The sequence below is a fragment of the Uloborus diversus genome, chromosome 2, assembly GCF_026930045.1.
Source record: "Uloborus diversus isolate 005 chromosome 2, Udiv.v.3.1, whole genome shotgun sequence".
Lineage (NCBI taxonomy): Eukaryota > Metazoa > Arthropoda > Arachnida > Araneae > Uloboridae > Uloborus > Uloborus diversus.
In genome coordinates this window covers 196,645,294-196,660,771 of record NC_072732.1, presented here as the reverse complement: position 1 = coordinate 196,660,771, position 15,478 = coordinate 196,645,294, and the positions used below count along the sequence as shown (strand labels likewise).

The window sequence follows — 15,478 nt, the reverse complement described above, 5'->3', positions numbered from 1 at the left end:
GACATGAGCTAGTAAATTCGATTTCCGGTTTTGCTGTGAGCTCGGTTGGGGTAAAAGAAAATATGGGGTCAATGGGAACAAACTAGCTGACCATGCTTCTCAGAGCCAAACCATATAGGTTCAAATATTACCAAAATGTGTAAGATCTGATGAGGTAAGAGGAAACACGGGGTAGACGGAAACAAACTCTTGGACTTTTTGCAAACTTAAGGACACAACTTACCATTAATAACACCAAGTCGGGTCTTTTGACCTATAAAACCGCAAATATGTGCTCCTAGACTGATACCCGAGCACACAAAATCTTTGCTGGAAAGGTGATATTTTTTCTGAAAATGTAAAATTAGTTTCATTAATAAACGTTTTTAAAATAATTTTAGATTAAGATATTGATTTTTATTTTAGACAAAATATATTAAACTATTGCCCAGCTGAGGAAATATTATATAAGATAAAGCTAAAAAGGTAATTCAGAGGAAATGGTCTTGAAATGACGTCATATGGAGTTTAGCTGTTACGCTTATTTAATTTCAGGGTCAAATTAAAGGCGCTGAAGTTTCATGGATGCAACAACTTTTCAAATATTTTTTTATAGAAAATGTGTAGAATAATGTCTGTTAAAATATCGCTCAATTAGTTTGTTTTAAGATGTCAGATACTTCTTGTCAAAACATTGCTTTCAATTACAGCTCAAACTGGTATTCACGAAAGTTTTATTAATATCTACTCAATACCTTAATATCTACTAATAACTGACAAAAATTCAACTTATCCGTTGCTAGTCCAGCAAAAATCCTTTATTCACTGGGATGCGTTCAAACTAGCACCAGAACAGACACTACTTCTTGACCATGAAGAAGAGATGACGCGTGAACTGGAAGCGAAAACGGATCGCTTCATTTTGTAATAGGCAAAGTCAGTGAGAACGCGCAAGCAGTAGTTTTGCGTTCCAGCTGATCCTTCTTCATACAAAATGAAGTGGTCCATTTCTGCTTACAGTCCATGGGACATCTCTCCTTGGTCAAGCTTTACAGATGTCCCACGACTGTATCAATGGTCATATGAGGCATTAAGAAGCAAAGGGATTCAAGTGGACTTTTTAAAGTTTCGAGTAAAACGCGTTTAAAGTTCAGATCCTAGGTAGGCTTTTATTGATTTTTTTTCTAAATCTTGGTGTATCACAGTATTTATCAGAACTACTAGTACTATATTTTGTCCTATAACATAGCAAGGGCTCTCTTAACCTTTGCACTAGTTATCTCGAAATTTTTAATATTGGTATTTACATCCCTTTGTTTCTCACTGCCTAATATGTTAGCAAACATATCATTGTTGCACCATTACAACCAAGAGCATTTAATTTGTTGACAAAAATCGTAACAAGCGTACCTGTTCTGATAAAAAGAATTTTATCAGATTTAAGAATTATAAGGCAAAGAAAAAAAATACGTTTTTGTAGTGTGTCGAAATACATACGGTAAAATCCATGTCAATTCAACAAGGGTTGGTTGTAACATGATGGTCTCGGATTTTGTTGAATTTAACACATGTTAAAATTCATAAAAAATTCAGAGATACCTTTTTTTCTGTTTTGTCCAAAAAACAATCCGAGGCCAAGATACAGGCCGCCAAAGATGGCGGTTCTGTTATGAATTCTGACTTGGGATTTTCGTCAAAGATTTGACGTCCATTATATCAGGAACGGTAGAATATATTTTGTTGCGGTTTGTTTTATTTAAAACGATATTTTTTTCTGTTTAACAACATATGCAACATTTTGAAATATGTGCTTTAGTTTTGTTCCCACAGTCTTTTGAAAAAAAAAGTTTAAAATTTTTTTGATTTTTCTAAAAAATGCCAATTTAAAATTTTTTTATTTTTTACAGTTTATTAGTACCACTGAGTACCACGTTCCCTGAAAAGGAGAGCTTCCACTTTTTCGTTTAACAGATTTTAGATGCATTTGAAAAAAATGAGGGTTTTTAATGAACTCTTTACGTAATGGCAGACCTGAAAATTCAAAAAAAAAAAAAAAAAAAAATCACGACAAATGGCCAGAGAACACTTTTATTTAAGTTATATAGCGAAATCTTCATTTTGAGTCTCCACTTTATCCAGAAGTTTGATTTTTTATGAAAACAAAAACGCGGCCTCCAGCCGATTCCCTGCATTTCCCCACGCAACCTTTCAGCGTAGCGCCGAAAGAATCGTTAAGCACGATGCCATCTTGTTCTAACTAAATTCAATATCCTGAATAAAACGGCGACTCAAAATGAAAGTTTCGCTATATGACTGAGTTAAAAGTGTTTGCTGGCCACTTTTTGTGATTTTTTTTTTTTTTTTTTGAATTTTCAGGTCTGCATTATATGTAAAGAGTTCCTTAAAAACCATCATTTTTTCAAATGCCTCTAAAATCTGTTAAACGAAAAAGTGGAAGCTCTCCTTTTCAGGGAATGTAGTTCTCAGTGGTACTAATAAACTGTAAAAAAAATAAAAAAATTTAAATTGGCATTTTTGAGAAAAATCTAAAAAATTCTTTTTAACTTTTTTTTTTTTAAAGACTGAAAAAAAACTAAAGAACATATTTCAAAATGTTGCATATGTTTTTAAACAAGAAAAAATATCCTTTTAAATAAAACAAACCGCAATAAAATATGTTCTACCGTTCCTAAGATAATGGACTTTAAAAATTTTCACGTAAATCCCAGGTGAGAAATCACGGCAGGACCGCCATCTTTGGCGGCCTGTATCTCGGCCCAGAAATTTTTTGGGCCAAAAAAAAAAAAACGTATTTCTGAAATTTTTATAAAATTTAACATATGTTAAATTCAAAAAAAAAAATCTGAGACCATCATGTTACACCCCTTGTTGAATTGACATGGATTCTACCATCCGTTTTCTTACATACCTTCAGAATTTGTATAACCTTTGCCAGTTGCCTAGCAACTATCCTTCCATTGAGCATGCCTTCTGTAGGATCAAAGGAATCTCCCCACATGTAGTCAACTAGAATAACATTGTAACAGCCTTTCTTCAGAAGTTCATTCTTAACTTCCTAATGAACAAATTGAACTGCTTAATTTGGATTATAAGAAGAAAACATTAGAACTTTCACTTCGTGTTTTTATTGCATCACTAGGCCTAGAAAAATATCTGATATTTTTTAACGAATAAGTGCATGATAATTATCAAAAACTGACAAAAAAAAGGGGGGGGGGAGCTTTGCAATCCCAAAAATGTAAAGATACATTGTGCCGTACTTATAAACTTACTTAATCTACTTTTAAATCTTAATTAGTGGCATCCGCACGGCCCTGCCCGTAGTAGAAAATTAAAAGGTCTTTTGGTTCGCCTGTCTATTTACAAATAACGTATGATTAATTTCTCGCCAATTGGCTTGTGCCCGTGTTCCGGTTCCACGTTATGATAATTTCGTAATTTACTCGTCCATTTTATGATAATTTTGCTTGGGAAAATGTTCTTAAAATTGGAATAGAAAAAGAACCTAATCTAATTTTCGAAAAATCGCTTCGAGGTGCACACCTCCATGCTACAAAGTAACTTTGTGCCAAATTTCATGAAAATCGGCCGAACGGTCTAGGTGCTATGCGCGTCACAGGGATCCTGACAGACAGATATCCAGACAGAAAGACTTTCAGCTTTATTATTAGCAAAGATTACAACTGCAAATGTAACTTGAATAAATATCAAAAATGATGGAAATTTCTTTATTGACGATCTTTTATGCAGCTTGCACACAACCTGTGAAGTTTTTAATATTCTTTTTTTTCTTTTTACTACTTGAAAATATTTTTGGATACGAGGCTTTAACGAGGAAAAGCCGATACCTCGAAAAATAAGTGACCCCCCCCCCCCCAACCAGAAAAAAGATTATTGAAGGGGCATGCCTCTTAATACTCCTTCCTTGTCGCATTGCTCATACTTTTGATTTCTCGCCTATTCTAGCCTTACAGAATGATTGGAATCGTATTTTTAAGATTTCAATTCGAAAATTAGCCGTGGGCGAGCCCTCAAAACTCTCTTCCCCCTAATATAACTAAATATTATTTTAAAGTGCATTTTTAAAGCCACATTTGTAAAAAATTGCGAAAATTCTTTGAGTAAAATTCCTTTGCAAAATATAACCGAAGACTGTCTATAATTCCATTTGCTTCTATTTCCCAAATTAGCAAAAGAAAGACGAAAAAAAGCGTGAAATAAGGCTTAGTGCATCTAAAAATATCGTTAAAAACAATACAAAAGTCAAAAAAAAATTAAAATATTTAAATAAATATTGAAAGTTTAAAGATTAGAAAGTATGGGATTGAAATGGGAAGAATGTGTCTGTCGGTCTGTTTGCTCCCCACCCGCTCTTCTCATAACTTTTAAGTGAATTGTCAGATCTGAACAAACTTTTTTTTTGTTAGAAAGATCTTGGCGAGGACACCTCATTCCCATATTTAACTTTTTGTTTTGATCAGTTTTTTATTCAATTTTGTCCATTTCAAAAAGATTTAACATTAGCGCCTACGAGGAAATTCAAGGTATATATATAAATCTCAACCGAGTAGAGGAGATTTTGCTTTTACAAAGTTTAATGGAAAAAGCTCTTGATGAAGAATATGTAAAGAAAATATCTTTTTGGTTTGAATAATTCTCTGTTCAATTTTGAACACTTTAAACAAACTAAAAGTCAATATAGATTATAAACTTAGAGGCGGATTTGCTTCAAACTAACTTTGTTGGAAATAGCTTTTGGTGATCAACTCCCGACTCCAACTCTTCGAAGTTTGCAGCCGTCAACTCTAACCCCGATTCCAGTACCACAAAATAAGTCGGACTCCCCTACTCCGAATCTTACTCCATAGCTTTGGAAAACATTCAGACACAGAGGGAAAATGACTGACTCCACTTCTTGAAAATTTTAAATCATCGACTCCATTACCCAAAAATAAGTCCGACATCTAACACACGACATTTTTAGCTGCAATGATTGGTCAATTTGCAAGCGTTGCCATTCGATGATTTTCAATGAGGTCTTTTTCTAACACGCTTTTATTAGCTTCACTTGTATGTTTGTGAGTAACGCTCCTTTGGACTAAGAGCTAGTGGCTTATTACTGTTAGTAGATTCCACCACTTTATAAGCGTTCGTAGCCCAGCGATCTAAGGCGCGGGTCTTCACTAACGTCCACCTCCGGGAATCATTGGGCGTGCGTTCTAATCCTGTCTACACCGAAATTAAAGTTATAATCTTGCAACTCTATTTTCGCCCACTTTTTGTGATCGGATCCTTTTAAAATTTGGAATGCAACCTCAGAGCCGATGACAATGCAATATTCTATAATCAAATTAATTTATTAACGACAAGTTATTAATTTATTCTAATTAACACGTTTTTATTAGCTTAACTTGTATGTTTGTGGGTCCAACTTTAATTTGGACAAATAGCCAGTGGCTTATTAGAATTACAATGTACAAATTAGAGCTGCAGAGTGTAACAATTTTTGCGCATGAATTTACCAAAAGGAATTCAAAATGTGTCTGATGCAAATGATGCAATAAAATACTAAGATACATTCCACTGTAAAAAAATAGTAGTTTAAAAAACTAAAAAAAACACGCTTTTGTAGCAAAATGAACTAAAAAGTAAAAAATAAAATAATAGCTTTAAAAACTAAAAAAAACACGCTTTAGTAGCAAACTGAACTAATAAGTCAAAAATAATCTTTGGATGACAAGTATATAAAGTAATTGACCAAATGCTTAATTTTATTGTAATAGAAATAAAAGGTTTGGGGGGGCTTTTTATCAGTTGTCTTAAATTTCTTCCACTTGTTATCCATGCAAAAATGTAAATAGGCAGTCCCCCCCCCCACGCTTTTTTTCCATTACAATAAAATTAAGTGTTTGGTCAACTACATTATATGTATACTTGTCGTCCAAAGATTTTTTTTAACTTTGTTGTTCATTTTGATACTAAAGCGTATTTTTTTTTAACTATTATTTTTAGTGTCCATGTTCTGGTTTTATGTATAGTATAGATTTGATACTCACCCGGTAACCAGCAACATTGCAAACTCCAGTGAGAAATCCGGGCATTATGATTTCCGTTTTGCATTTAGGATTGAAGTTTGTTTGTGGTGGAGTGACGTCATCGCACTTGTGTAGCAATTCAGGTTGGTCAATGTTTTTGGGAGTAAACAAGTAAAGGAAGGTGTCAGCTCTCGTCAGATTGTTATACGACATCGATAGTTTTGGATAAGCATCGATAAAGTCTTTACTGCAACCCGGCTGATTCATTTCGTAACATTGAGGACGGATCAGAAAAGACTCGAAAGGGTCATTTCCTAAAGCAAAATACAGTACAACATTAAGGCGCGTCGTCAAAGTATTGTAATTATTTTTTCTGTGAAACAAACTCGCGTCGATGTGCTCTCAGATCGGTCAAGATCTTTAGAGTTTATTTATGAATGCACGATCGGTCATTTGTCTCCGACCATCCGGAGAAGAGTGCAATAAGAAGGTAAAGAGCAGTATCTACTCATTTGTTTTCAAGCATATATAGAAGAAAGAATTAGATTCGTGCAAATGTTCGAATTTTGACGGATTCGAACGTTTTGAGGTGTGCTAAATTCATTTCGACCATTTTTGGAAAATGTCTGTCTGTCTCTCTGTGTGTGTGTGTGCGCGTATATATGTGTGCGACCAGTTTTTTGTCGACCAGTCTCTACAGTAAAAACTACCGCATGAAACCGAACGAAATTGGTACACATATGCGCCCCTATATGATTTTGTGCCCATTGGTTTTTGCGCGAATTCCTTCAAGGGGTGGAGCAATGGAGCGTTTTTTGAGTTATGCTTGCTTGCTATTCCCGAGGAAGTAACTTGTCTGAATCAAACAAAATTTGGTCCATATGTTTCCCCTAACAGGTACAGGTGCTGATGTCAATAGCTCATACTGTCAATAGCTCAAACGGAGTTGAGCTATAGAACGTTTTTTGTCGTCAATTTTGACTGTTGTATCTCAAGAAATAATGAACAGGATCAAACAAAATTTTATCTACAAGTAGCCCTTAGAGAATATAAAAGCTGATTCTACACTCATGTTTGATGTAGTTTTTTCAATCGATTCAAGTTAATGGTCAACACAGTGAGAGGTCAAATAGTTATCAAAAAATGCTTTCTCCCCAGTTTCGCCGTCATTTAAAATGGCCTCCAACCCCCCCCCCTTTAATATATCAAAAGAACGATGAAAACTGAAAATCACGGGAGGGGGGGGGGGGGTAAATGAAAGGTCGGCGAAACTGGGAAAACACCCAAAAAATCACAACATAAATAAGGAAAACGTTCAGGAGTTGTAAAGAAGTTAGTTTGGGTAATTCTCAAATTCCTATTCGAGTGAGGTCAACAATTCTTTAATAAAGTCAACCATTTCCCTTATAATCCCCGTCAAATGGTGTCCAGCGCTACACCTGCTATCTAAATTATTGTATAGCTTCTTACCGGAGAAATGGTCCCAAAATAGGGTCAACAGTCACTACGAATCCAGCTTCTAATAATGTCCCTTTAGAGTGAGAACATAAAACCTTTAAAATCCCCCACGTGAAGGAAATAAACTGTTTCTTAACAACGTAAAGAGTCCTGATTAAAATACCAAAAAAGTTATGAGTAAAATTACCATTAAAATCAGAGTAAGCACAACAGTTTTTTTTTTAAGTTCCCATTTAAATGAGGACAATAGTACAAAAAACTTCTCATTTCGGAATGAGAAACATTCTATAAAGTCTCTATTAGAATGGTGATATCAGCGTTTTCAAATAACATCTCCCTCTGAAGATCTTCTTCACGATGAATTCCAAAAATCTTCATCAGTACAGGTCCGATAGCATAAAAAACAAATTAAAAAAAAAGAGAACAATACTCTCTATTGTCGTTATTAAAGAAGGGATATTGATTCCACAAAACCTTAATTAGCACCATCAATCCTTAAAATCACACACACCAAAAAAAAAAAAAGAAAGAAAAAGTAAAATTAAAAGTTTCATTAAAATTAAAAAAAAATTCGCCAATGCGCTAACGTAGTCACCTGATGAGTCTGGAGGTATAAAATGGATTTGGTGGATTAATTTACATTTTAATAGCAGTTTTAATGTTATTTGAGCGTGTTGTTTCACTAATTTGGTGGATTATTTTTAACTGCAATACCCTATACATAGTATTAAATGATATGTTTCCCAAAATTAGTTTGGGCGAAGTTTTTACATTTTAATGCAAATTTTGTAATGGCTGTAGAGCCAAGATTTTTGAACACTCGTCCCGACTGCGATACCACAACTCTGCCTACTGAATAAATTTTTAAAATGTCATTTTGTTTTTTTGAAATTAAATTAATTTTCTTCAAAGAATGCAATCTAATTCATTATCCATTTTTGCAATTAAAAGCAGCGTAAAAATGTAAAATAATCCAAATCCATAATTTATGGGAAAAAGGACCACAGTGCCATACATTCACCAGAGACTTGCAAAGTTTATAAAACTGTGTAAAATATTTGCTTAATCTACATTCATAAGATATGAATTTTAATTCCGAACAGAAGATGCTACAAAGAAAATTTTTTGCATGTATTTTTGGCCTTTCCTGGTAAAAAATAAATATTTTTTCGACGGTGACTGGGGGTAGCGGGGCAGACTCTATAAAATAACTTCCTTTATTTAGTTACCAAATTGTTGTACATAGCAAAAATACCCGGCGTTGCCGTGTTTAATAATTGTGGGAAACAATATAGTTACTTGTATTCGTTTTCTTCTGTAACTGAAATAACTCAAGACACACCGCTTTGACATGATTAAAAAATGAGCATTTTCCTTACCCATAAAAGTAGAATAGCAATAAATTCGAAGGACGAAATAGCATTCTTTTAGAAACGAAAAAACAACATTTAAAAATATACAAAATTGAGGAATTTCGAAAATATGAATTTAAACTTCACTTGTTTAATACGATTTACCTTTTTATTTTGTTTTAACATATTCTAAAATCGTCTTTATATCGCTATTGAAGTACAAACTTTTAAAATATGTAGCCGGCCGTAACCCCGTACTGCGATTTAAAATGTTACGAAATTTGCGGTAATCGTTTTGGGATACCTTGGATAAATCTCACCCTCCCTACTTTATAAAACTGTGTGTTACTAATTTTATCGAAGAGATAGTGTTGTAAATACTGAGATACTTTTGGTGACCATGAAATGATGCTATCCGAAATGTTTCCAAAATAAGTAGTAGAGTTTGGCAAATTGTGCGCAAACTTGTGCTGTTTATGGATTTGATTAATTTTGTTGGCGGATCATTTTACATGTTAACAAATGATATAAAGAACGAAATATTAAAGAAATGGCAATATTTTAGTTACATGGGGGAAACCGAGAAACAGTATTCACGTAGTTTTTAGCTTCAAAAACGGCGACAATTGAAAAAATTGCCACATGCCTTAGCTATTGGAATGATTCCGCAAAAAAAGTTTGACGAGATTCCTGCTGGTCGATCAAGCACCCAGTCAACACAAATAAATTTAAAAAAAAATCATTAATTGCCTCAAAGTTGCGCGAAACTGGAAAATAATCAGCCAAATCCATGTATTATTTGCTTATCTTGTGCAAAAAATCTTACTTTAAAATTTGACTTGAAAAAAGCCTTGAACAGTGAGACGAAAAGCAAAAATAGTCAACAATACAACAATTGTCCCTACCGACAGAGAGTTGAGATGATACCCAAAATACTGTATTGTGTTGAGGAAAGACTTCGAACATGGAACTAAAACGCTCATAACTCGTTTTTTATTCTACTTAGGAATTTCGAACAGGTGCCATCTTCAGCAGAAAAATCAGAGCTTTCGATGGACATATAATGTTAATATGTGCAAGTATTTTTTCATCCTCATATTAGAGAATTTATACGAAAATTGGGTTATCTCTCCCCTAGGGAGGTTTTGTCCCCCATAACAGGGTGAAAACTACCCTATGCGTTATTCTGATGCATAAACTAAGTTATTGTAAAGTTTCATCAAAATCCATTCAGTAGTTTTTGCGTGAAAGTGTAACAAACATCCACATACAGACAAATTTCCGCATATATAATAATAGTAAGATATATAACTTGAATTTGCTACGTCTTGAATTCAAATTATGTTTTTCGCAATCACTAATGCAGTGTGTGTGCAGGCGCGTGTGTGTTTGTGCGCAGGTGTGTGTCTGTAATCGTAGAGCGTGTGGGTAGACGTGTTAGTGTAGGCGTGTGCATGTGTGTAGGCGCATATTAATTAATTATCTTTGAAACGAAGCATATCGTTTTTATATAATTAATACTATTTTTGGTTAAAAATACTTGCGAAATCAAAGTAATTTTAAATATTTTAAAATTTTTTTGGGCAGGTTCAAATTTAAAATATTTACGTTATGTGCAGGAAGAGACCTAAATTTGTTAAAATGAACTGACCTACCGAAAGAAATTATTCAAAAAGTTTACCTGATCTGCCTGTTAGGCAAAAAATTACTTAAGTTTCGTTAAGAGTATTTTTTTCTCTCTCTTTCTGTCTCTTACTTTTTTATTTAACTTCTCAAAATTTTACAAGTTTATTTCAGAACATTCTATGTAAAAGTTTAAGAAAAAACATTTCTAAATAAATTCACTACAAAAGCGTTCTTTATTGATATTCTAAGCTATCTGACACCTGATTGGTCACTTTGAATACGTATTTTTTTCCTGAAAAAAAAATTGAAATTTTTACTGCCGTGAATCGTTCTTTTTCTCTTTCAAAATAATAAGGCTGGTTTCGTGCTAGCAATTATTTTGGTAAATATTATTTTTGTTGATAATTTTTATTTTTTAACTCTACGAAAGAAAAATTAAGTATACTTATTTAGGCTATGGATTTAAATTGTATCATTCAGTGCAGAATGCGTCGATTTTCTGGTAGAGTGGTGTTCAGTCACTGGGTACGAAAAATTGTGAAAACCCAACGAATGAACACTGGCAAAATTTCTTTTGAGTTAAAAAGAAATTTGAAGCTTCTTTGGGATATTTTCATTTTTGTACTTTTTTGTAATGCAGATAGTTTTATGTGCTTATATATGTATGCATTTCATTATATATTTTATAATTTCTTTATTTTTGATTTTGCAAACAATACACTTTTTACTGAGTTTTTTTATCTTTTATCTATCTATATCTTTATCTCTCTTGATAGATAGACAGGTAGATAGAGAGATGGAGACATAGAGAAATAGAAATATATACATAAAGAGCGAGAATATATAGGTAGATATATATGTATGTATGTTTGTATACACTGCTAAAACTACAGGTTGGCGTTTGGCACTTTTCAGGGGTGAAACGCTTGTTCACCAGCGTCACCCGATAGAGAGCCGAAATTGCACCCTTAGCAAGGGTGAAAAACTGGCTACCATCACCCAGCGTGCACCGTAGGTGAAAGATGGTATCCTAGGTGAGAAAAATGGCACCTTTATTGCTTCCTATAGAGATTCTCCCCCCCCCTCCCCCCGTGTTGTGTGCGTTTTTGAATACAGTTGTGTTTTATTTATTTTGATTTATATATATGAAGGCATTTGATCACATTTCAACTTTCTAACATAGTTTAGAAGTGTTCATGACTTTAATTTGTCTGTTCGTGCATTAACTTTCTTATATTCACACTTGGATTGCTCAGTAATTAGTATGTTGGTGACAACTTTTACTGCATAATCCGTACTGAAAATGAACAGGGAAGGTATTTATCAATCATTTGCCGGAACAACCAGAAATATTAGGTAACATTAGATTAGAATCATGGGAAAATAAAAGCGTTTCGTAAACGTTTAAAATTTTAATCGAGCGTAACATATCAGTACTTATTATAAGATTTGATATTTGAGTATCCTTATGCGTACAAGATAAATACTAATTTAAAAGCCCTTCTTTCCAATGTCAAGTTTTCCTTCAGATTAAAAATAAAAACGAGTAGATAACTACATTCGCTTCATGCAATAACGCCTAAGAAAGATACGTTAACCCAAACACGATGTGAAACTCATGAGTCAAACACTGAGTGAGAGAGATTTCTTTTTAGGCGGGTTTTTTTTTCTCCCGCCTTTGCTGCTCTGTTCGTTTCCACTACGTAATTATTTCATTGAGAAGAAATACATATTGGTATTTAGGCTGCTCACGTCGATGCATTTTTATTCCGGAATTAGCTATTCAATTATCAGCTGATTTAAACGTTTTTATTTTTAATGTTGTTGTTGTTCAAGATAGTACTGATAGATAGTTTTAGTTAACAGTTTTGCAGGATATAAATAGCAAGATATTAAATATTTAATAAGGTAAACGGAACAATAAGCAGTTGTAAACATATTTCAAACACTTTAAATATGTTTCAAAGCTCTAAGAGCTACAATATGATCAAATGCCTTTACTTACGCGAGATTTCGAAGATTAATCCCCGAAATTTTCAATTTTGTACTTTATTCAATGTGAAAGTAAATTTCGTTAACTTCCTTCGTTCACCATTCAAACTGAAGTTTTCGTTGGACGATAAGTCAGAGAGCATGCGCAATGAGTCGCTCTCCTATTGAATCTTTTTTGTTAACGTCGTTCACCCACTGAGGAACCAAAAGCACCTTGACGACACTTCCTAGCCTACGTTGCACCGTGAGGCACCGGTTTTTCACCCAAGGGTGAAATTCTTTACCCCTGTGGCACTCCTTGTTTTAACAGTGTATAGATAGATAAATAGATAGATAGATTAGTAGATAGATTAGTTGATAGATAAGGAGATAGATAATAGATACGTTAGATATATATATATTGATAGATAGATATGTAGATAAATATATAAGTAGAGAGGTAAATAGATATATATAGTTATATAGATAGATAGATGGATCTCAAAAAGAAACAGTTCCTTTTTTAATCAAAATTTATCACGTTTATTCACAGGACCATTTTGTGTTCATTTACTGGTCGGAGGCTTTCATTCACTGGGTCATTGTGCCATTTTTTCTTTAAACACCTAAAAAAAGTCGGAAGCGGTAACATTTAAGTTCTCGCGATTTTTTTGATCTATTTACACAGATCAATTAAAATGTTTCAACTATCACGATCTGTATATTATAGAATTTAAAATTACTAGCATTTTTTTTTTTTTTTTTTTAAATGAAATCATGCTTAACTGTTCATTCACTGGTCGGTCCACCCTAGTATGTATTTTGATGGTTTGAAACATATTTTGTTACTTTTCTTACTTTTCTGTTTTCTTTCTGGACACCCATTTACACTGTTAAAGAAAGTTAGCTGAAAACTTCGTTAATATGCTGTTACTTGTTCTCATTTTAATAAATTTGTATTTTTTAAAAGTCATTTAAATAAACTTCACTCGCAATATTTTCTCATAAAAGCAGTTTTATAAGCAGCGTCGGAAAATTTCATTTCTGATTAGAATATTGTAACGGATTCGGTGCGACTTCCACTTTCTTGAAATGAAAACACAGTTCTTGATAAAAACACAGGAAATTTATTTACACTATGTACAGGAAAGATCTTCAACAACTGCTAAATTATTCATCAGCAGTTAAGCAATTATCACACAACACCGTAAACTCAACGTTTACACACGTATTTACTTCCAAATACGAAAACAACACAGCGAAATGCCTCGCTATAAACAGAGCAAAATGCTCTCAGCTCGAAATATCAATCGAAACTGACTGTTTATCCATCGCTAACGGCTTATATAGAAACCGAAAAGAAATTTCTCAAATATTCCACACGCTTCTGTAAAGTAGTAGACCGTTATCAAATTTTATCAATGAACAAAAAGGAAATAGGGGTCGTATACTTTAGCCATATGAAAAAGGGGTTGTATATTCATTACGGGAAACTATTCACAGGTTACGTTCCTACAATAATTACTATTTACAGAATTTGTAACATTGCCCCCTTCCTAAGGACTGCACGTCCCGGGCAGTACAATCCCCAGAAAGGGTGTCGAACTTCTATCAAAAGTTTACAAATATTCACATTAATTAATAACTAACAGATACATAGGAAACACAATAATAACAAGAGATATTACTAAACATTAAAAGCAAAAAAATTATCTACAACTTTTATGTTATCAACCATGGTTGTTTACGTAATACTCATGAACTATGGCCATAGTATGGGGCTAACCGATCATAATGTACAACCCTAGGTTTTGCATTAGGTGATTTTTGGATCCCCACTACGACGTCATTTAGTCGGTTAAGGACTTTGTAGGGTCCATCCCAATGCGACTGCAATTTGGGTGACAGACCTTTCCGTCGGATGGGATTCCATAACCAAACCTTGTCGCCTTCGTTGAATTCATGTCCAGTAGACCTTGTGTCGTATCGGGTCTTCATCTTCTCCGCCGCGATGTTGATTCGCTCTCGTGCGAAGTTATGAACGTCTTCCAACCGGGCCTGGAGATCCTGGATGTACTCCTCAGGCGATGAAGGCGCATCCGGAGGACGACCGAAGACGAGATCACAAGGTAGCCGAAGCTCTCGTCCGAAGAGCATCTGAGATGGGGCAAATCCGGTAGTCTCGTGGACAGCACTTCGGTAGGGCAGCAGGAACAAAGGTAGCTTCTTGTCCCAATCCTGTTGATTTCTGGATACCATAAGCGAGAGATTGTTCAGGATTGTGCGGTTAAATCTCTCCACCATGCCGTCCGATTGTGGGTGTAGTGGTGTTGTCCTAGTTTTCTCAATTCCGAAAATTTGACATAGGTCCTTAAACACAGCAGAGATGAAATTCCTCCCTTGATCGGAATGAATTTGCAAAGGTGTTCCATATCTCGAGATCCAATGTTGGACTAGAGTCTCTGCTACGGTGGTAGCCTCTTGATCTGGAATGGGATATGCTTCCGGCCATTTGGTGAAGTAGTCGATGGAAACAAGAATGTATTTGTTCCCATCAGCAGTTCTTGGTAGAGGACCCAGGATGTCGATCCCAATTCGTTCGAAAGGAGCTCCAACGTTGTACAGATGTAGCTTCCCTCTGCTTCTCTTCTTCGGTCCTTTACGAGCAGAACAGGCGTCACAAGAATGGCACCACTTCTCCACGTCATCCTTCGCCTTGCTCCAGAAGAAGCGCTCCCGAACTTTATTGAGGGTTTTCAACACACCAAAATGTCCTCCAGTCGCACTACTATGTATTTCTTTCAGAACATCTGAAATCCTTGATCGGGGAAGTAGTAACTGCCACCTAGACGTTTTGCCGTCATCAGATTCCCATTTTCGGTGTAGCACGCCGTTCCGTAAATGGAGCGAGTTCCATAAAGCCCAGTATCTTTTTGTTGCAGGACTAAAGATGGAAACGTCCTGCCAGCTAGGTCGCCGACTGTCTCTCTCCATGAACTCCAAAATTGGTTTTATGTCGGGGTCTTCAAGTTGATC

General features: G+C 34.6%; 1 protein-coding gene across 1 annotated transcript in view; it reads right to left on the bottom strand.

The window, feature by feature from the left end:
* The window catches only part of LOC129217607 (inactive pancreatic lipase-related protein 1-like), a 32,211-nt gene that overhangs the window by 15,402 nt on the left and 1,331 nt on the right, over positions 1–15,478 (bottom strand). Inside the window, exons 2-4 of the mRNA XM_054851933.1 lie at positions 6,057–6,349; positions 2,909–3,055; positions 224–329 (exon numbers count right to left, since the gene is read on the bottom strand). Coding sequence (XP_054707908.1) covers positions 224–329; positions 2,909–3,055; positions 6,057–6,349 — 546 coding nt within the window. The remainder of the gene's footprint in view (positions 1–223; positions 330–2,908; positions 3,056–6,056; positions 6,350–15,478) is intronic.